A 23,335-nucleotide genomic window follows, 5' to 3' on the forward strand; every position below is an offset into this window, starting at 1 on the left:
GAAAAAACAGCAGAAATCAGTGCTGATTCCCACCAGATTTAAAGTTACTGATAAGTAGCAAAGATTTGTCAAAAGCTGCCACTTTGACAGCAAGACCATCACATTGTAATCGGGAGTTGTGTGTAAACGTATGTTTTCCTACATGGAAAGCCCCTGTACACACACAGGCTCTGACTCTGGTCCTGTGTTTAATGATGTCTGGGCTGACACTGAGAAACAGTAGCCCGAGTTCGGGCTCAGATCATCAAGAATGATTCTCTCCCCGTACACTGTTAGCACCCGAGGCAAACTGGAGCTGTCTTGTTTCGTGATGAGCAGGCTGTAATGGGAAGCAGCTTCTACTTGAGACCATTCAATGAAATGCACTGACTTCACTTGTGTTACATACAGCAGGGGAGCTGAGAGGTCTCCTGTTGAGGAAAAACATCCCACAGTTTTAATACAGGTCTTGATTTATTATTAATCCACAAGTGGTAAAATAATGAAAATTATGATTACTTTATTGTCACTCTTACAACAACTGTTCATCCAATTAAAACTCACCACTCTTTGGTATTTGTTCACTGAGATCTCTCCTCCTGCGATCTTGTGTTACCACTACAGAGAGAAACCATACACCAGTTAAATGTGCCTTTCATTTTAAATACAAAGTATTGTTCACCCCTGCCTAAACTGCTAAACTAAATTAATGTATCTAAACAGCCTCCTCCCAATGCACACTCATCAGTTCTTACCATTTGTAACACGTGTTGCTTCACTGTCTCCAGCTGCGTTGCTGGCTGTGATCACCAGGCTAGTGTTAGTGATGTTGGAAAAAGAGCAGGACAGCCCTGCGGTGCGGCATAGTTGTGTGTATGGTGTGACACTGCTGTCGTACACTGTGTACGTGGTGGCAAACACAGAAGCATCCCATGAAATTGTAGCAAAGGAGCTGTTACCACTGTACACCACTCCTGATGGCGGACAAGGAGCTGTGAGAAGAAAAATGTGAGTTTGTTAAAACGTGAAAACTTTTTTACTTAATCTTAAATATTCGTTACTTAATAAGAAACAAAATAAACATTTCATGTGTAACCAAGCCTGGTTTAAATTGGACAGAAAATACTGTATTCTCTTTAGGACTCCATTGTTAAAAAAATGATTGAGAAAATATGTTTTCAAGGCATTTAAAGTGTGAACATGAGCATAACTTACCTTTTTTTCAAACTAATACTCACTATAAAATATCTATACCTCATCAATTGGCTTTCCTTACCTCCAACAACAACTCTGTATCATTACATTAACAGTTGTATTCTTTTACTTTTCACATGTCATAGCAGGGACAACACAGGTTATTAATGACAGTGATGATAGATGGAATGAATACTTTATTACCATAAGCTACACCTGTGCTTGAAAGTAAAAATGTCAGTCACAAGCATGGATGGGTTGCTGAACAGTCCTATCGGGTAAAGGCCCATAGTCCAGCACCTCGTAATGATGGAAAGTCAATGTAACAACACAAAACTACAACAGAACAACTCTGAAGAGACACAAAACAACTAAAGAAAGATACAAAAAAACCTAACTACATAGAGAGACAGAACAACTACAAATATATCCAAAACAACTACAAATGTACACAAACCTACTAAAAGACAGAACAACTACAAATATACACACAACTACTACAACGAGACAGTAAAACTAAAGATAGATGGAAAACATCAAAGCGACACAAAACTACTGTAAAAAGGTGCAAGAAAACAACTACAAAGAGATACAAAAGAACAAAGGCACAAAACTACTACAAAGAGACAAGAAACTACAAAGGCACAAAATAACTACAGAGGCACAAAACACTTCTAACTTCCAAACAAATCCCTGAAGTAGTAGTAGCTTATGTGTTAAGTGTAGCTTACCTGTGTTTCCAGTGAGAGGCACAGATGGACCACTGGTATCAGCAGCATTCCTGCTCTCCACTGTAGCAGCATAGTCTGAACCACAGGGGAGGGGCATCTCAAAGAACGTTACACTTGTCCAAGAGGAATAAATATTGAACTGGGCCTGGTTGTCCCCCAGCAGACTTCCTGTTAACCTCAGCAAGTACTCTGTGTTGTTGCACATGACCTGTGACCAGTTGAAGTGCAACACCTGGACCTCATTCTGCATCTGCATAGGCTGCACCTCAACAGTCTCAGGAGGACAGGGAGCTAAGAAAGAGAGAGACGATGATTAGAGTTTTTCTTTCCGTCTAGAAACATTGAAAACCTGTGAAGTCTTTAGGAAACGACATGCTGCTTCTCTACCTGCTCCACTCTGCACGGGGTCACTGAAGGAGCTGTTGCATGTCCCGTCTGAGGCCTGGACAGAGAAATTGTAAACTGTTCCGCAAGCAAGATCCTGGATCGTACAGGTGGGATTTGTGCTGTGACAGTACAGCATGTCTCCATTTCCGGCCTGGGCACAGCCATAGTAGTCTACAGCGTTATCTCTGCGCGTCCATGACAGCAATGCAGACTGATTGTTACAGTGGAACGTGACCGAGAGACCATCAGGCTGACAGGGACCTGAACGGACAGGAAATTATTGATTAGATAGTGATGTTGGGTCACCGTATGTAACACCAGCAGCTGTCTGGTACCTAAAGACACTTACCTGTGATAAGTGTGGCATTTTCACTGGCCTTGCTGGAGCAGTTCTCGTGGCAGGCCGTCACATATACTGTGTACTGCTGGTCACAGTGGAGCTCTGATATGCTGCAGTTCGCGGAGGTGGAGTTGCAAGTATGTACATGTCCGTCTACACCCTTAGCGACAACATGGTAAATTTCAGCAACAGGCGAGGGGCTCCAGGACACCAGTGCACTCTGGTCTTCACAGGAGGCGTTCACCACCAGGTTCCTGGGCGGACACGGCTCTGTGAAGGGACATGGTATGTTAGTGAAATTAGCAGGTATTTCAGCAAATTATTTTTTGAAGCCTCTGTATTTTTTTTTTTCAACAAGGCTGCCATTTTAAAATAGTTTATCTTTGCAATTATAGTGCACATGAAAATGTTTTGCGTGACAGAAAACAAACAAAAAACAATCCATTTACCCATGCTGATTCTGTACGGAGGACTTCTCATACTGCTGCACTGGTCTGATGAAGCAGCTACGATGATGGTGTATTGGAAGTCACATCGTGCTCCATGGAGGTAGCAGCTAGTGCCTGTGTTGTTGCAGGACAGGTAGGTATGGTCCCTGGCTTCTGCTGTGGCAGTGTAAACAGTGTTGCCTTCGCCGCCCTCCATCAGATCCCACATGACCAGGATGGAGGAGTTGTGGCACTGAGGGACTGCTCTGATACCAGCAAGCGAGCAAGGGGCTGTGGAAAGAGACAGACTCACTTAGCAGACACTGCAGCATGCAGTAAGTTCTGCTATACTCAGGTTTGGACATTGACATAAAATAGAGTATCGTCAGCATATCGTTGTACCTGTCTGTAGGTCAATGGTGTCACTAGGCTCGCTCTCACAATTGCTGTTTTTCGCAGTAACACTGAAGTTATAAAGTACACCACATGCCAGGTCTTCCACCTCACAGGTATTATTGGAGGAAGTGGTGCAGTTGGCTATGTAGTCGTCTCCACCTGCAGCTGAAACAAAGTAGGAGTCTGCCCCTGGTGCAGCATCCCAGGATATCCAGGCAGAATTGGTCACACAGTCGAGGTTGCCTCTGATTCCCTGGGGCTGGCAGGGAGCTAGAAAGTAGCACAAATGTTAAATTGATGTCTTAATGGATGGACAAATGTTTGGATGAAAGGCTTTTCAATTTTCATACCTGACATGATGCTGTGGGCGTGACTGTGCTGGCTGCGGCAGGAGTCTCTAACAGAGGTGACTTGAACCCTGAATGTGTTTCCACAGGTCACATTGCTGATTGAACATGCAGTGTTTGAGGTGTTACATGACTCCATGTTTCCTCCATTTTCTGCAATGACTGAGACCAAATAGTGGTCTGCTTCCCTCATGGCATCCCAAGAAATATTCATGTCGTTTGAGGAACAGCTGACCTCGGCACTCATGTTCTCTGGCGGACAGGGGGCTGGGAACAAAGAGGCACATTGATTACTCAGGTTCAAAGTTGAAGATGTTTCTTATGACATGAAGAATAACTGTGAAACACTCTCTTACCTGAGTTGAATATCACAGCCTGGCTGGGGACACTTGAGCAGTTGTCATCCATAGCTGCTACTTGAACAGTGTAGCGGTTGCCACACAAGAGGTTGTCAAGGCTATAGCTGAGGTCAGAGGTCTGGTAGCTGACATTGCTATGACTACTGAGGGCTGTCACTGAGTACTGTCCCGCACCCCGACTGGCAGACCAGGACACCACAGCTGTGTTGTTGTCACAGTCCATCAGCACTGAGATGTTAGTGGGGACACATGGCACTGCAGGGAGGAGCAGACAATCATGATCATGAAGAGCATGATCTTCAACAATAATAATGACAGGGGTCTTGAGCTATATTGAAAAAAATTGATTTGATAAAAGTGTCATCCTGTTTCAGCACATATGATTTGATTGCATATTTACATTAGCCCGACCTGCAGCCTTTTTTAAACCTCACCTGACTGCAGCGTTGTGCTCTGGCTGGAGGTGACATTACACTGCTGGTTGGAGGCAGTGACAGACACAGAGAAGTTCTGCCCACAGGTCAGGCCAGGGACGCTGCATTCTTTAGAGTCAGACATGCACACATTTGAAATGCCTGTGTCAGTCTGGATGTTGGCTGTGTAGTAGGCTGACCCATTACTGGCCTGCCAGGTTACCATGACGATGCCAGAGAGACAGTCCTGCATGGTGGAGATTCCTGCAGGTTGACATGGCCCTAAGCGAAAAGACATACAAGTGAGTTTTACACCTTTCTGTGCTCATTTCTATAAAGCATATCTGTTGACTTGAACACATGTCAGACGTGTATAACTCACATGTCTGTACTGATTTTGGTTCACTGGAGCTTCCAGGGCAGTGCTGGCTGTAAGGTGTGACGGTGAGGCTGTAGTTGTGTCCGCAGGTGAACTCAGAGAAGTGGGCTGTGGTGACATTAGTGGTGACCCCGATGGTTTCGTTTCCTGTCTCGGCTGACACCATGTACGACTTTGTTCCGTTACTGGCATCCCAGCTCAGAGAAACCACTCTCATATCACAGCTCACTGTAGCAGCCAAGTTCTGGGGCACACAGGGATCTGAAAGGACATAAAGATAATACATTTAGACATCTAGGTTTTATTGTACCAGTAATTTTAATGATCCTGTAAATGCTTTTATTAAACGCTTGTTTGCAAACACTTTCTTTCATGGGTCCATAATCTTCTTAAAAACATGTAGTTTGTGTATTCAACTCTTTTCTTATCATACATATATAATAAACATACCCATGTGGATGACTGTGCTGTTGCTGGGCAGACTGGTGCAGTTGTGGCCCTTCGCTCTCACAACGACAGTGTACTTCTCTCCACAGTGCAGGTCGTTCCAGGTGCAGGCGGTGTTGTTGGTGTCACACTGGTGGGTGTGGCCATCAAGACCAGTTGCTATGGCGACATACTTTTTAGCACCATCACTGGGCCCCCAGCTGACAGAGCCCATGTTGACCTCACACTGTACATAAGTGGTCACATCGCGGGGGATACATGGAGCTGCAGAGAGAAAATAGGGGTTAATATACAATCCAACAATGCTGTGATAGAAATTGTGTGTTTCTTGTGTAGTAAAATGTGAGATCATACTAGTTTTGAAAGACATAGGGCTGCTTGGGATGCTGTAACACTCATAGCCTTGTCCTTGCACAGTCACATTGTAATCCTGTCCACATGGTAAAGCGGCTGACAGACTGGTCTGCGTTGTGTTGTAGATATCCACATATCCGAGGCTTCCTCTGGCTGTTATTAAGTAATTCACAACACCAGGTGCTTGATGCCAGGAGATCTGGACCTCCTCACTCTGACAGAGCGCCTGAGCAGAGACGATCACAGGCTGACAAGGCTCTGAGAGGATGAAAAGGAAAAACAAAGCATTATTACTAGTCTAACAGACAAATGAGGCAAAACGTAAAATAACTATGATCCTTTACTTGGTTAAAAGACAAAATGCTGTGAGGGCTGTAACAATAAGCTGATTAATCGATTGATGTACAGAAACATCTTTTTTTGCAAGTTTTGTAATCATATATATCGAAGTATATTTTCAGGAAAACATGCCTGACAGCTTCTTCATATTGCAGCTTTTTTTCTTGTTTTACAGTAAGTAGCAGATAACAGATGTTTTTTTCCTGACATGTCGACTTTTAATTATGCAAAACAGAAGTTTTAATACCTTTTCACCTTTTAAACTGGAAAATTTTTTTGCCCTGATCAAAAGATTTAGCATTTAATCAAGAAAATAAGTATTGAATTAGTCGATGTTAAAATTTGAATTATAAGTTTCAGCCCTAGATACTACAATGTAAAAAATAGTCTGCTAGAACAAAAACATAATTATATTAATATTATCACCACAATGTACAAAAGTAAAAGTATTCATTATGCAAAAAGATGGTCAAAGTGTTTTTCTCTTACTGAAGCCTAAATTTGTAATCAACATTTTTATGTTTTTCAGTTGGACTCGTTGCTAAATCCAACTATACTGTTGGGTAATTTAATCTATGAAACTTCTTCTTAAAATCATGTGTTTTATATGTAAAAAATGTATCTGTCAAGTAACTTTAGCTGTCAAAATAACAAATATTTGCCCCTAAAGTGTAATAAAGTAGAAATACAAAGTAGCAGATAAGAAAAATACTTGCATACTAAGTTACTTTACATTACTGATTAAGGCTTTAAAAACCGTTTGGCCTCTGCCGTACCTGTTTTGATGAACACAGCACTGCTGGACTGGCTCGAGCAGCCTTGACTGTGTGCTGTTACAGTGAAGTTGTATGTTTCTCCACAGTGCAGACTGGAAAACTGACAGGTAGAGTTTGTAGAGTTACACTTCTGCACGTCCCCTCCGGATGCCTTGATGGCACTCGCTACGTACAGTTCAACATCAGACCTCTCCTCCCAGGACAGAACTGCAGTGTGGGAGCCACACTGCAGGTGGACAGCTACACGCTGAGGAGGACAAGGACCTGAGAGACATGTAGAAGCACGAAGGTTAAATCTTGAACAAATTAAACCCAGAGTTGCCACTTATGAGGATTTCCTGTTAAGACTCGACTCACGTGTGGTGAGGTTAGAGTGCATGGGCGCTGTCAAGCTGCACTGTGCGTTGCTGGCTGTGAGGCTGAGGTTGTAGGTCTCCCCACAACTTAAACCTGTTACATTGCAGCTGTTTTCCTGAGTGGTACACAGAGTCTGTAGACTTCCACTGACTATGGCTGTCAGGGAAACATTCGCTGTGCCGTAAGTAGCATTCCAGGACACAACAGCAGCACCATCAGAGCTACAGTCGACCTCTCCCTCTACCTCTCTGGGCAGACATGGAGCTGAGGAAAGAGTATGAGTAATGAATGAATGAAAATCCAAATGGAGAGAAAAGTAGAATTTATGGTAAATATGTATTTACCTGATGTAAGAGAGACCACTGTGCTGTCAGAGCTGTTGAACTTCTGTCCAAGCGCCTTCACCCAGATGCTGTACACAGTGCCACACATCAGTCCAGAGACAACGCAGTAGGTATCTGTGTTTGAGCCAGTGCAGGAAGAGTAGTGGCCATTCTGGTTGTCAAAGTAAGCAACATAACCCACAGCGAGGTCGCTCTGCTGCCAGGAAACAGTTGCAGTAAGTTGCTCACACGCCAAACTGGCTCCAACGTTGGTGGGTGGGCAGGGTTCTGAATGAGGGGAAAACACTTTTAAGCATCAGAGAGCGATGATTTCACACACTTACAGTACCGTGTGTGTGGTGAAATATTTCACACATTCCTTCCTGATCAAGCCACTTACCTGTCATGAGACGAGACATTTCAGAGATCACAGTGTTGTTGCAGAAGAGGTTTCGTGCCATCACAGTGACGTTGTATATCTGACTACACTGCAGGCCGTTCAGGTAGCAGCTGGTGTTGTTGGTGTCATAGGTGACCGTCAAGCCCTGGTCAGTCACAGCCTGCACAGAGTAAGAGCTGGCACCTTTTGCTTCACCCCACATCACCTTTGCCTTGCTCACATTGTAGTAGACAGAGAGATTCATGGGGGCGCAGGGCTCTGCAAGGAGAAGGAAGCTACATTCAGTATTACATTAAATGTAAACATTGCTATGGCTCTACTCTTAGCTGTTTTGTGGTTGTAAAATGTACCATGTTCAAACGCCGGCCATTTTCCTTTGACACCTTGCCTCAGGGTGGGAAACTCAAATGCTGTTATATTGTTTAATTGCCCTGTTCTAGGTTGTCAGTCTTTATATCTAAGGAATTAACAAATCATTAGCATTTTAACACTTTAAGATCAATCAGAAACTGAAAAGATGAAGAATAGTGAATATCAGGAGGGACATAAGGCCAAATTTCAGGTTAAAACAACAGCTAACGTTAGCATTCAGCTACTTAGCCATTATTAACATTAGCTTAAAAGAGGATGAATGCTAACACTACTATTTGATAGTGTTAAATGATACCATAGAAAAGGTGTTTAGAGACATAACTTAACAAAAAACAACATATTTGTTAACCAATTAGCTTCTATCAGACAAAAGCTAATGTTATCGTTAGCTAGGAATGTACATAGGCCTAAGCATTTTCTATTGTATCCTTCAACACTATCAAAAAATTAATGTTAGCATAAGGCAGCTTTCAAGCTAACAGTAATATTGGCTTTGAAGTGGCTGAACGCTAACATTAGCTGTTGTTTGATGGTAGCTTATTGGTCATCAAATATGTTGTTTTAACTTGAAATATGGTCAAATGTCCCTCTCTTCTCTGTCCATTGTGTTTTCCGGTGCTGCTCACGAAATGGCGACATTATAACAATCTTAAGTTTTCTTCAGTTCATACATCTTAGAACCAAAAGACACAGCACTACCTAATCATATCAGCAATAAGCTTCCTATCCTGAGCGTGATGTCAGAGGAAAATGGCCACACAAGACAAAAGCACATACGCAGTTTTACACACTGTACCTGTGGTGAGGTATCCCGCCATGTGAGCAGTGTTGTTGCAAGTGTCTCCCACAGCCTTCACAGTGACGTTGTAGTTCTCTCCACACTGCAGGTAGCTCATCTCACAGTAGGTGTAGTTGGTGGGGCAGCTTTTGATGTGGCCTGATGAAGCTGTCAGCTCAGTAACATAGGACATAGATCCAACACTGGGCTGCCAGGATATGGTAGCAGAGTGGCCCTCACAGTCCATAATGGCCTCAATGCTGCTCGCCTGGCAAGGTCCTGTGGGGTTAAAAGAACATCTGTAAACTCCATCTTCCAAATCAATAGTAAGCAGCTCTTTGGCCCAAACACATTGATAACTTGTTAGCATGTGTTTTACCTGATGTAAGAGAGACCACTGTGCTGTCAGTGCTGTTGTACTTCTGTCCCAGTGCCTTCACCCAGACGTTGTACATGGTGCCACACATCAGTCCAGAGACCTCACATTGGGTATCCATTTTTGAGCCAACGCAGGAAGAGTAGTGGCCATTCTGGTTGTCAAAGTAAGCAACGTAACCCACAGCAAGGTCGCTCTGCTGCCAGGAAACAGTCGCAGAAAGTTGCTCACACGCCAAACTGGCTCCAACGTTGGTTGGTGGGCATGGTTCTAATGAAGGAAAACACACATTTAAAATTAAATAAATCCATACAAATATGGTTTTTAAACATCTCTTCCCTTGCATCTCTTCCCCGAGCAAGTCGCTAACCTGTCATGAGGTGATGGGTTTCAGTGATCACACTGTCACAGGCCTGGTTTCGTGCCATCACAGTGACGTTGTATATCCGACTACACTGCAGGCCATTCAGGTAGCAGCTGGTGTTGTTACTGTTGCAGGTGACAGTCGAGCCCTGGTCAGTCACAGCCTGCACAAAGTAAGCGCTGGCACCTCTTGCCGCTCCCCACCTCACGTGGGCTTTGCTAACATTGTAGTGGACAGAGAGATTCATGGGGGCGCAGGGCTCTGGAGGGAGGAAATGATACTCTTGTATTAGTTTATTTTAAAGCAAAGTGCCTTGATATTGATGTTGTCATCATTTACCATCAACACAAACAGCATAATTTTATTTCTTTTTTCATCCCCATTCTTTGAATCCATGGATGGCATCTGGGTCACGGCCATCAATTTCTTTTCTTTCATTTTTCTGTCTGAATTCTGTAGATATTTTTCCCTTGCCATATATTTTTGCAGGGGGAGATGATCATTGTCCTACTACTTTACACTTGTGTTAATAGTGAAAGGTTTCAATAATACTAACCTGTTGTGAGCCAGGCAGGGGCACTAGCAGGACCAGGGCAGCCTGTGTGCATTGCCTCCACAATGACAGAGTACTCCTGTCCACAGTAGAGGTTGTTGAGGTGACAGGATGTGCCCATCTCACTGCAGGAAGAGTTGTGTCCATCGACGGAGTTCGCCTGGACGCTGTATGCAGAAGCTGAAGCTGCGTTACTCCAGCTGACCAGAGCTTTACGTGTGGTACAGTTCAAGGCAGCTGACACATTGGTAGGAGGGCATGGGGCTGGAAAACGAGAGATTGAGAGGACAATTGAAAATGAAATTCTGCAAAGAAAATCTGGGGGGAAAATTGGACATACACTTATTGGCTTTCTTGCCAAGAGCTGTACGAGAAGATTGACACCACTCTCATGGCTGTTATCTAAATACAAAGTTACAGCTAGCAGTTGGTTAGCTTAGCTTTACACAATGACCGGAAACAGGGGGAAACTATTAGCCTGGTTACTCTATAGATCATGTATGTTATAATCAAATCCTGAAATGTAAAAAAATACATGACTTGCAGTGCAGTCACTTCAAAATGTATTGCAGAACACTAGATGTGTTACCTGATTTCCAGTCATTGTGCTAAGCTAAGCTAACCAACTGCTAGCTTAAGTGTCATATATTGTGTACAGGCATAAGAGTGGTATCAATCTTCTCATCTAACTCTCCACAAAAAAACAAATAAGTGTATTTCCAGAAATGTTTATGTATAAGTAAAACTACAGTAATCCAGTGTACCGGTTAGCTTCTCTATGGGGTCGCTCATCTCGCTCATGCACACATTAGTGTGTCCCATCACAGTGAAGGTGTAGAGTTGACCACAGCTCAGGTCCAGGAAGGAGCAGCTGCTCTCAGGGGAGTCACAGGTGGAGTTAACACCTGAAGCAGACTTGGCTTTAACGGTGTAGTTCTGTGCTGTGCTGCTCTGTTTCCACTGAACAGTCACCACATTGCTGCTGCAGTTCTGGTCCACAGAGGTGTTCTCAGGTTTACAAGGAGCTGGAGGTGGTTAAAAGAAGAAGAGACTTTCCATTATTCCACATAAAAATGTGGCAAACATAATTTTGCGTTACAATAATTTTATATTTAAGTAATGGACATGAAAGAGCTGCACTGACCAGACTGAACCTTGTAGTCCGAGCCTGCAATGACATCACAGTGAATGGAGGAGGAGGTGACGGCCACCTCGTAGAGCTTTCCACACTGCAGGTCGTGAATGCAGCAGGAGTTGGATGTTGAGTTGCAGGAGGCTCTGTGTCCATCAGCGCTGATGGCCCAGGCGGTGTAGTCGTCCGAGCCTGGGGTCTTTGACCAACTCACGTTCATCACGTTGGTGTTACAATCTAATTCGGCATAGACGTCTTCTGGTAGACAGGGAGCTTTGGGAGAGAGTTTGATGAGTAAAATCTGCAGCAAAATGTTACATTCTCTATTCAATTAATTGACAATGAAGCTATCCAGCAGTCATAGTATTAGATACAGTTGGGGTAATTTGGTTTTGTCATCTGCATCTCTGTGCACACATTTAAGCCCGTTCTTAAGTCTTACCTGAGTCAAAGTGAATGTCGGCATGTTTGCTGCTGTTGCAGCTTTCTGTGGACGCCACCAGTGAAGCTGAGTATGAGCGGCCACAGTGAAGTTTTACAGCGCAGGAGGTGTCATTAGAGGAACAGGATGCTACGTGGCCGTGCTCTCCTGTCACCTCAACAGTGTAGACACCTGCTCCAGGAGTCTCAGCCCAGGAGAAATTCCCTTTGTTCGTCCCACAGTCCACATGTGCAGAGAAGTTGGTTGGTTCACACGGGGCTGAAAGAGGAGGTAAACTTATTGTAGATTGTTATTATTTTTTTTACAGGTCAAACTTGTAAAGCTGTTTATGGAAACACATCTTACCTGTGCTCATTTCTATGGGTGGACTGTAGCTGCTGCGGCAGTTTCCTTCCTGTGCTGCTACGCGGAAAGCAAATCTCTGTCCACACAGCAGGTTGGTCCATGTGTGTGAGGTATTAGAGGTGGTAAACACGGCAGGAGGGAGTGAGCCTCCTATTGTCTCAGCTTTTAAAGTGTAGGTGGCCCCGGACACTGGACTCTGGTCCCATGTGAGGGACAGCATGTTGGTATCACAACTGACTTCGCCCGTCAAGTTAGTGGGTGGACACAGAGCTGGGGAAGTGAAAACGTTAGTATCTCTGTGCACAATTACTACATCTATATTTTGGTAATCTTGCCAAAATCGTGTCATTTATAATCTCACCTGTTCTCAGCTCCACAGCTGAGCTTGGCTCGCTCCAGCAGCCCCTGTCCACAGTTACAACAGTAACAGTGTAGGTCTCCCCACAGTGGAGGTCAGTGAAATTGCACGAGTTGGAATAATTTGATCTACAAGTGTGTGTGTGGCCATCAGTTGCAGTTGCTGTTGCTATGAACATGTCAGCCCCTTGTACATGAGACCAAGAGACAGTGCTGTCCTCACACGATGGAGACACGGTGATGTTACTGGGAGCGCAAAGACCTGGAGAATACAAAAGAGTTCAACGTCAGCGCTCTGAGCTGTAGTGTGAAGATATTGTCTCAGTAAGTAGAATAACTTCACGTCTTTCTGCACCTGCTCTGAAGATGTAAGCTGCACTTGGGTTCCCTTTGCACGTCTTTGAGTACGGTGTCACTGTGATGCTGTAGGTTTCACCACAGTGGATGTCAGGTAGCTGACAGTTGGTGCTGTTGGTTTGGCAGTGGTGTGTGTGTCCATCCTGGCCTGTGGCTGTCACATTGTATCCTATAGCGATAGGGCTTCCTACCCAAGAGGCCAGGGCTGAGTGATTTGAACAGACCAGCGTGGCAGTCACGTTCTCCGGAGCACACGGGGCTGGAGAGTGAAGAAGACAAAAAGACAGGTAAGTAATTAATATAAGCAGTGACCTGTGAAAAATGCTTATTTAGACTAAAAATAGCAGCCAGTTAGCATAGCTTAGCACAAAGACAGGATGCAGAGGGAAACTGCTTGCCTGACTGTTTACAATGGTAAAGGAAAAATTCTCTTGACCTCTCTAATTAATTTGTTTAATATGTACAAAAATGTGTATGCTAAGCTAAGCTAACTGGCTACACATGTATAGCTACTAGACAGATATGAGGGTGGTATCATTCTTCTTATCTATTACCTGTTTCAAGGTATTCACTGGCACTTGGGTAGCTGTCACACTGCGCCCCCTCAGCTTCGACTTTTAAATTCAAATCCAAGCCACAAGGAAGATTTTTGAACTGACAGGAGGTGTTTGTTGTCTGGCACATATCCTGAAACTGTTGGCCTTTTAACTTCCCCAGGAATCTCAGGCGTCCAACAGGGTCGGTCCAGTGGAACACCGCTGTTTTGGTGTCACATGTGTATTGCTTGGATATGATAGTTGGAGAACAGGGGGCTAAAAAGAAAATGGATAACCAGTTAGAAAAAGCAAGAAATACCATTTCACATCATAGACTGTATAAAAAGATGGACGACATGACGCCCCCTGCTGACTGGCTGCAGTTTAGGCATAAAGCCCGCCTCCTCCAGGTGGGAACTATTAAATCAAAATACACGCCAAATAAATTGTTCTCAAACATGGTTTCAGTCATTATAGCTGATTTATGTCCAAGTCATTTAGTCCAAGTTTAGTTTTAATTACTTATTTGATGCTATAAAAAAGGGGTCTAACGCCATGATTGACAGCTCTATTGAAAAATACGGCTCCTGCAGCTGATCTGTTCAAGATTAGTAGAGTAGAAGAGGAACGACGAGAGGAGACGTAACTAAAACAATCATTACAGAAGCTGTTCTGCTGCAGACTGTGCAGACCTGAGGGTACTTGCTATTTTTTTCCGTAGGTTAAATGTGTGGAAGGGGCAGGGCGTTTCTACAGCGGCTCCACCAACCGATCTCTACTGCACAGACTCTGGCTCCAAATGGCAAGATGGCAGTCATTGTCTTAAGCATGTACTTCATCAACCTCACACCCGTGCACACACTCACCTGTTGTAATGTTGATGCTGGAGCCGGGTGCACTGTCACACTGGCTTCCCCGTGCAGTGATCGTGGTCGTGTAGGTTTCACTACATAACAGATCTGTTAGGGTGCATGAAGCAGTAGCTGAGCTGCACCAAACTGTGTGCCCATTTGTAGCCGTCCCATTTACTATGTAACCTGTGGCATCGGCCATCGGCAGCCATGACAGAGAGGAAGAGTTGGTGCCACAGATGAGGCTGCTGTTCTGGATAGAGGGGGAGCAAGGAGCTGAGAGGAAGAAATGAAAAGGAAAAGGGTATTAGCGTTTAAGTTTAATGTGCGTTAAAGACTTAAAAATCAGCTTTCCTCTCTTCTACCTGTCGTCAGGATTGTAGTGATGCTTCCAGTGCTGTTACAGGTGGCATCTTCAGCCAGCACAGTTACAGTGTAAACTTTTCCACACTGCAGCTGGTTCAGCTGACAGGAAGTTGTACTGCTCCTACAGGAAGGGTAATGCTGAGAGCTGTTGTCTTGAGCATGCACAGAGTAGGCCACGGCGCCGGCAGCTGCTTCCCAGGACACTGTAGCCATGTCTGAACCACAGTGGAGGGTGCTGGTCACATTGACAGGGTCACATGGTCCTAGAGTAAGATGTTGAGAGACGATGTGTCACATGATGGTGAAAATTACTTCTGATTTCTTATAAAATATACAAACATTTGTGAACACAACCTGTCGTCTTCACAGTTTGACTCGGGGGGCTGGTGCACTGGCTGTCCTGTGATGTCACTGTGACGTTGTACTGACTGCCACACTGCAGGCCGGAGACAGCACATGTGAGGTTTGGTGAGGAGCAGGTTTTAGAGAAGCCATTGGGACCCGTCACCATCGCTGTGTAGGAGTTAGCACCGTAAGAGGCTTTCCAGGTGGCCAGTAGAGAGTTTGATCCGCAGTCTGTCACTGCTGTTAGGCTCTGAGGGGCGCATGGTGCTGGAGGAGAGCAAAACAGAGCATGAAATAGATCAAAGTAACAGTGGAAATAATTCACCGTGAACATCTTTCTTACCTGTGTGAACTGTCTGTGGGGGGCTATACGGCCCACTGCAGCCGCCATAGGAAGCTTTGACTGAGACGTTATATCTCTGTCCACAGTGAAGACCTCTTAGACTACAGTTAGCTCCGCTTGTGTCACAGGTGACGGAGCTACTGTTTCCTCCCAGTGGCACAGCGCTGACACTGTAGTTGAGGGGAGCAGCAGAGGTGATCCAGCCGACCATCAGGTCACTGGAGCCACATAACAGGTTTGTACTGACGTTGGCTGGAGCGCATGGCACTGACAGAGACAGAGCAAGGTGGGATTAGTCAAAAAAGGTGTTTCTCTCAGTCCTAATGCAAAGCTAATGTTACAGTTTCCTGGTTGGCCATGTCCATGCCTCATATTTACAGACATCACAGCTGCATCAGTCTTTCTTCTAACGCTTTGCTAAGCCAGAAATAGTTGCGGTGAGAAGTGATCATTTGAATAACTCTTAAGTATTCCCTTTATTGTGTCAAGAGTAACAATAGATAAGTGGTTGTCTGATCAAATGTCCGGCCTCTCTCTCAGTACCTTGTTCTTGTCTGAAGGGGGCGCTGTAGTTGCTGACACAGATGCCGTCAGTGGCCTTCACAAGAATGTCGTACGGCTGGCCGCAGACAATGTCACTCAATGTGCAGTTGGGACTGGGGCCGCTGCAGTTGAGGACCTGTCCATTAGTTCTGGCTTTCATCTCATAGCTCACTGCATTGGCACTTGGAGCCCAGTACACCTGAGCAACACCTGCGCTGCAGATCAACTGGCTGGACACGTTGGAGGGGGGACACGGCTCTGGAGAGGGAAACAAATCAGACATAAACTACTGTTGATGAAGTCTTTATGAATGACAGTGTTTATTAAGATCAACAGACATCCCCAAATGAAGATACCTATTATTGACAGTGGTGGTCTGTGTTACCTCTGCTTAAAGAGACAGTGTCACTCAGGACACCTGTACAGTTGTCATCAGCTCCTGAGACACCAATAGTGTAAACCTCCCCACACTGGAGTCCAAGAAGGTCGCAGTTAGTTGTATTGGTCGAGCACTCTGACCTATGACCTCCGCCGCTCATAGCGACCGCAGTGTAGTATTTGGCGCTGTCACTGGCCACCCAGGACACAGGAACCGGATCATGAGCACAGGTGTGCCCAGCTGTGATGTTGGTAGGCGGACACGGCACTGAAGGGAAATAAAGATGAAGTGAATTCAATTCAAAGAAGTCTCACTGGTGTGTCTACATCCTTCATGATGATAAATGTAAGTGTCTCACATGTTTGCACTGTGACCTCTGGGCTCGGCAGACTGAAGCAGGTCCCAGTGACGGAGAAGACGGTCACCATATAGGAGCTTCCACACAACAGCCCACCCGTGGTGCATTGTGTCTCTGTAGAGTTACAGTGCAGAGGCTGACCCATCCCTCTGGAGATCGTGGTGGTGTAGTTCTCCGCAGGGACTGAGATGTTCCAGGCGACTGTCAGCTCACCGGTAGCACAGGCCACACTGGCCCTCACATCCTCAGGACCGCATGGCACTAAAAGAAGAGAGGACATCATGCATCATTTTTAATGTTCACTATTCTTTCAGAGGGAAACAGTTCACCCCTCTTAATATACTACCTGAGTCCATGCTGATAGGTGTCGATGTGGACGGACAGATTCCATCATGGAAGGTGACGGTGACGCTGTATCTCTTTCCACAGGGCAGAGAGGTGATTTTACAGTTGTTGACTGTGTCGCTGGTGCAGTTCAGCTGAGCTCCACTCTGATCCTGTATGGTCGCTGTGTAGACGCCTGTTGACTGATGGTTCTGCCAGACTATCAGGGCATGGTTGGCATCACAGTCTCTGTATGCCTCAATGTTGGTTGGAGGACAAGGAGCTGACGGCAAGACAGATAATTTATTTGATTGGATCTTGTCTTGTTAAGGTTCTCAGTCATCCAGCTCATGGTAATTCTAAGCTTAATCCAAAAGGCAGCTGGACTTCGTTGAAGTTCTTGAAGACGTTACACCTCTAATCCAAGAGGCGTCTTCATTTCCAAAGGTGAAACGTATTTAAGAACTTCAACCAAGTCCAGTTGCCTTTTGAATTAAGCTTAGAATATTTGATTGGATATACGGTGGTTCTACTTTTGGCAAAAAAAGATATTTAAAGGAGGCTTCCAGTTAGCACAAATCTTCTTCCCTTTGACCTACCTGTCATAAAGGTGACCTCCTCGCTGGCAGTGCTGTTGCACTTAAGATTGGTGCCAAAGACGCTGCCAGTGTAGTTCTGTCCACATCTCAGACCCTCAATCAGGCAGTTGGTGCCCATTGAGTTGCAGCTGTGGGAGTTTCCATTTGCATCCTCAGCAACAGCAATGTATAGTATAGCACCGATGCTGGTCGTCCAGTGAACTCTTGCAGAGTCTTGGCTGCAGTTGGCTGATGCTGAGACGTCTGTAGGGGTACAGGGAACTGGAGAGAAGGGAAAGTTTGTGTCTCTCTTTAGGTAAGTCAGATTAACAGAACATCAGTAATATCGTATGTTTCACAACTCAGGAACTACAACTAAAATCATAGTATCTCACAAAGCTCCCTTTACGTACCAGTCTGAGCAACTTCCCCCAGCACCCTGTTAGTTGAGCAGTTGTCGTTGGAGGCGACGATATACACGCTGAGGTGTTCACCACATGGCACACCGGTCACGGCACAGCTGTTTGAGGAGGAGGTGCAGTTGTACGTTTCTCCAGTGTTCCCCTGTGCTTCAACTGTGTAGGAAAGAGCTCCTGGAGCAGAGTCCCAGGTTGTGATCAGCATCTCGGGGTTGCAACCAGCTGCTGTCTTTACATTTGTTGGTAGACAAGGAGCTAGAGAAAGGCAGAGGATCAATAAAGACTCATTTACTCCTAAGTTAATTCAACTGCTTTGAGTTCAACAAGGATGTCAGTACTGCAGTAAGTCAAGAAATTTGCCGCCTTAAATGATAAATGAAAAACCAAAACTATCAATGAGGTAATCCATCTTTGAATACATTACAAATCTGTATTTAATGAGAACAAAAATGTATTCCAACTCACAAGTCCGGACGAACTCAGGCTGGCTTGGTTCGCTGTTGCATTCAGAGCTGACGGCGTACACAGTGTACCTGTAGTACTGACCACAGCCCGTGTTGGTGAAGTAACACGTGTTATCTGGCGTCCTGCACTCAGTTATTCTGCCAGTGCTGTCCACAGCCGTCGCCACATAGAAGAAGGTGTTGTTGGTGGGCTGCCAGGTGAAGACGATCACATTGCTAGAGCATTGGTGAATGGTCTGCGTGTTAGCTGGAGCACAGGGGACTGGAGGAATAAAACAGAGATTAAGACATTAAAGCACCCTGACAGCGAAGGCTTCTATGCAAAGTGCCGGTCTACAATCAGGACCTAACTGTGTTCATACACCGAAGGGTATGCAGGGAGCAATTTGCGGTTCAATGTCCTGCCCAAGGACACTGCAACATGTGACTGTAATAGTCAGGGATCGAAACCTTCCGATTGGGAGATGACCAACTCTACCACTGAGATACAGCCACCCCATACTAAGATCAATATGGGATTGTAATGATTGCTTCAGGTAATAGTCAAACCCTCTGGGGTTTTGACTGCATAAAAAGAATACATTTTTAATGAAAAAGGCATTAAAACATGAATAAATTGTCTTTTTTTTCTTTTGCGAGTGACCATGTTAAAAGAATGATGATGCCCTTTAAGGTGTCCATTATCAGGAAGTAATGGACTCTCCTGCTCATCAGACAGTTCTGGCCTCACCGTTGTCCATTATTTCCTGATAATGCACCTCTTCTGACATTATTCCCTAAGTAGCATTCACCACTTTATTGGAGTAAACAGGCGTCTGTGCTGGGTGTGTGTGCTTGACTCAAGATCATTTCCCTGGGCTGACTGTTTGTGTGTCTCCTTCACTTTCTAGACTGACACCATAGCTGACCTTTGAGACCTCAATAGACTGTAAAGATCCTTTAGACTGACTGGTGTTGGGTGGCAGATCTCAGTGGCTAATGAGAGGGTGTGTGTCACTGCTCAGCATGAGAAAAGAACATAGGACACCATGGGGAGGAACCTATACAGCTTCCCACAGGACGAACGTATAGGTGGAGGTTTGTGATAACAACTTTAGAGTTTGTCCAAAGGTGTGAGAGTGTGTGACAGTGAAAGGTAAAATGAGAAGGTGTCAGCCCCTTATGTGGGAGAAATACATGATGAGGAACAGACAATACACGCATTTAGAAATGAATGACAGATAAATACTAGCGTGTTTATGGCTCACACGTGTGCATGTGCTCGGCTCACCTGTTTCGAACAGGGAGGAGGTGTTGGAGGTGCTCTCGCAGTCATCAGAGATGGCTGTGACGTGGACCAAGTACTTCTCTCCACATTTGAGCATGGTGATCTGGCAGCTGGTGGAGGCTGATGTACAATTACGGGACTCGCCCGTGCCATCGACAGCCGTGGCCCTGTACAAGTTGGCCCCAAACACCAAATCCCAAGTTACTGTCACCATGCCGCTGGAGCAGCTGTAGTCCACAGAGATGGTCGTCACCGGGTTAATGGCTGGAAAGAAAGTGTAAGAAAAATGTTATACAGAATATTTCTTCAGGGGCCATTAGAGGGATCTGACAATCTGTCAAAACATACATGCTGCCTCCCTGTCAACGCAAATACTACCACACTTTTCCCATATTCATGACTTAAAGAATTTTGTAATACGATTTCGGACAACCCTTAAGTGGACATTCCCATCAGTGCAGTGGTTCGAGTACTGATTAAAGTAAATCCTCATTTGCATGGCAATTCTGTTGGCTAATGTAAGTAGCTTGCTATGTAGCTAGCTTAATACTGTTTACTTAGTATAACTTTTACTGATTTAGATGTTGTTTAGTGTCTTACAATGGATGCTAACGTTACAGGTTAGCTAACTAGTATAGTTTAACCAATGCTAGCGAGCAGCCCACCTTTTCATGGAAAAATTCAGGGAAGGAATATTTCTATGTGAATTTTATACAACCTCTCTGGCCTCCAATTAACCAAGTCAAATCACGATGTAGCATAATGTAGCTTACTGTACATTTCTATAGCAATTATTTTCTGTACAAAAAATTTGTTCTGGCCTTGCCCATATATAAACCTATATGTGACAGAGGAATTATTTGGTGTAGTAACACTGATGAAATTTGCATTCTCAGACTGTGGCCACTTCCGTGCTTTTCTACATATTCGTAGATTTTGCATTTACAGCAGCAGCAGGACACCAAAACAAGGACAATATAAACAAAACCCAATGTTATATTGTGCATATGTTTAATAATAAAAATTGTAGTGCTAAAGTACTCACTAGAGGTAGTATATGAAACGTTAGCAGCCTCCCCAGGAACTAAGAAGACGTTTATGGATGATACTCCCACAGTGTAGGTAGAGCAGGGCTCCAGATTACTGATATCCATGGATGTGGTGGAGGTGTTTCTGATGACCGGGGCGTTGCTGGTGTCCGTGTCGCTGACCTTCACTTGATAAAGCAGGACTTTACTCACAGAGTCCCACGTCACTCTGGCTGTGCTCTTTCCCGTCTTTACCAGAGACACACCAGTCGGTGGCTGCACCACTTCCAAGAGAAAATACACGTGTTAATGTACATTTCACAGGTATAATAGTTTTCTTGGTATCATGTGTTAGATTCTTTTTATTGTGAAGCTTTCCCTCTGCATAACCTAAATCTTAATGAACTTACATGTCATGATTGTCTTTGTGCTACTTTTGGCGCCTCTTCCAGCACTGTTGGAGGACAAAACGTAACAGTTGTAGGTAGTCGAGGGGTCCAGGCCGTCCACTTGCCCACCCAGGGTCGTGAAGGTCTGGTTATATTTTTGTGGGGGGAAACTAAACAACTTCTCCACAAATAGGATGTAGCTGTCGGCTCCTATCACGCTGGACCACTCAAACCTTATAGATGTACTTGAAATAGCTTTGGAAAAGGTGATCTGAGATGTGGCCGGCACTGCGGGAAAGAAAGATAAAGGCATTTTTCAACAAAGGGACAACTTTTTATTCTTTTTATTGCTTTTTAAAACTGTGTCTTTACCTGTCATGGTTATTTGGACATCTGTGCACACAACAGTGTAATACTGAAAGACCTTCAGTGTGACTTCATAGACATGTCCCGGTCTTAACCCCTGAATCAGCCTCTGTGTGCTGGGAGCAGACTGCATCACCACCACTGGGGCGATACTGGTGGAGTTCACAACGCTCAAGTCCAGCAGATAAACTGAAGCTCCAGTGTAGCTGCTCCAGACCACCTTCAGCGTTGATGCTGAAGGAGATGTCACTGACGCAATATTACATCCTGAGGAACAGACAGACGAGGCATTTTGAAACACAATGTAATGCTCTCTCTATGTAACTCTGTAATATAACAAACGTTTTCAAGCTAAAAAGGTGGAAGAAAAAAACACATCTAAGTTCATGAAGGTTTGTGCGCTTTAGTTTCATTAGTGTAATGTTTACTTACTATTGAACGTCACTGACTTGCTGGAACATTTTGTGATATTATTTTAAACTTTTTGTTTAAAAAAGTGCTTAAATAAGAGCAAGCATTTTATTCTTAGCCAGTATTACAGAGATTTCATTCATTAGGGGAACAATAACGGAGTCTTCAAAAATAACTATGAATCATGTTTTCTTCACTAACATACTTCTGTTGAGTGATCATGATCACGTTACAGAATATAACTTATGTGCTAGCCAGAGATCTTATTCTTTGGTCAAAATGTCATGCTTAGAATTGAGGCATGCATATAATGAAATTGATTAACTTTAGTTACATCAGAAACGTATCTTTGTTTTGCAAAAATGACAAAAAAGTAAGAAAGAAAACAGACAGATGGCGGAAAAAGAGGCATATGTTATATATTTAGGATTGTATTATTTATATGTAATATTTAAGGATTGCTCTGATTGGTTAAAAAAAAAAGCCTTTTCTTTGCGATGCGGTGGCCCTCTGGTGGTGAAATCAATCCAATCTGTATGTGTGTAATCTATTTGAAACCTCAATCAGTCAGTCTACCTGTTGGAGGTGAACCACTAAAGACCACTTACTTCCACATACTGGCTCATCAAGATCCAGGTTATTTTTAGTTGGTTGTGTGTACACACATACCTCAGTGGATTTTGGTGAATTTAACGTTTTAAGTTGAGATAATGAGTTGTTTTAAATTATCCAACAAAAAAGATAAAGATGAACTGTTTAAATATTGAAATGGATCAAAGTGATAATATTTGTGTCTAAACCTGTACAATACAAACATTCACATCAGTAATGGATAAAAAAAAAGGTTAAGCATCCAGAAAGTCTCTCTCTTCACATAAAAAGTCTCAGCAACACTCACCTGAACTGAAAACATGTTGTATCTAAAACAAGACAAAATACATGAATTAGAAAACTGTGCCAAAATAATGGTGCTGTAATAATAAATTAAAAGAAAAAGAAAAAGAATTTTTAAAAAGTACCTGTATGACAGACAAAAGAAAGACTGATGAGTAAAACGTCCACATCTTATCCATGGTTAAAGTCACAGTTTCAGTTTGTTACATCCATCCGAGGGTCCGTACAGATGATGCTCTGAAGTCTTTGCAGGCCGAGCGCTGTAGATCAACTTCATGTGAACCAATCACAGCCTCTTAAATGAGGACAGGTAGGTGCCTGTGGGCTCCCTGTCATCATGAGAAGGAAACAAAGTATGTGTCTTGTTGGGTGGAGGTGGGGGGGGGGTTTATAATCCCCCATACCCTTACGGCCAAACGACACTTCCTCCATGTTCCTGGAATATTTGT

General features: G+C 44.2%; 1 protein-coding gene across 1 annotated transcript; it reads right to left on the minus strand.

Moving 5' to 3' along the window:
• Positions 1 to 723: 723 nt before the first annotated feature.
• Positions 724 to 23,318, minus strand: LOC138611230 (pneumococcal serine-rich repeat protein-like). Its single transcript, XM_069684211.1, has 41 exons — positions 23,291 to 23,318; positions 21,588 to 21,848; positions 21,237 to 21,503; positions 20,844 to 21,110; positions 19,802 to 20,062; positions 18,533 to 18,793; positions 18,062 to 18,322; positions 17,670 to 17,912; positions 17,093 to 17,353; positions 16,747 to 17,007; positions 16,395 to 16,655; positions 16,010 to 16,267; positions 15,467 to 15,733; positions 15,133 to 15,390; positions 14,778 to 15,041; positions 14,599 to 14,688; positions 13,024 to 13,284; positions 12,863 to 12,930; positions 12,312 to 12,507; positions 11,967 to 12,224; positions 11,537 to 11,782; positions 11,157 to 11,417; positions 10,396 to 10,656; positions 9,846 to 10,100; positions 9,479 to 9,745; positions 9,118 to 9,378; positions 7,950 to 8,207; positions 7,571 to 7,837; positions 7,227 to 7,490; positions 6,870 to 7,133; positions 5,404 to 5,664; positions 4,957 to 5,214; positions 4,596 to 4,856; positions 4,159 to 4,416; positions 3,932 to 4,069; positions 3,462 to 3,725; positions 3,081 to 3,350; positions 2,641 to 2,901; positions 2,292 to 2,552; positions 1,905 to 2,195; positions 724 to 971 (listed from the first exon to the last, which is right to left on the minus strand). The coding sequence occupies exons 1-41, from the start codon at positions 23,316 to 23,318 to the stop codon at positions 724 to 726; spliced, it is 9,927 nt and encodes a 3,308-aa protein (XP_069540312.1).
• Positions 23,319 to 23,335: the final 17 nt, after the last annotated feature.

The sequence above is a fragment of the Semicossyphus pulcher genome, unplaced genomic scaffold (assembly GCF_022749685.1).
Source record: "Semicossyphus pulcher isolate SPU_LCO1_2020_fin unplaced genomic scaffold, fSemPul1.0.p SCAF_7, whole genome shotgun sequence".
In the NCBI taxonomy this organism is placed as follows: Eukaryota; Metazoa; Chordata; class Actinopteri; order Labriformes; family Labridae; genus Semicossyphus; species Semicossyphus pulcher.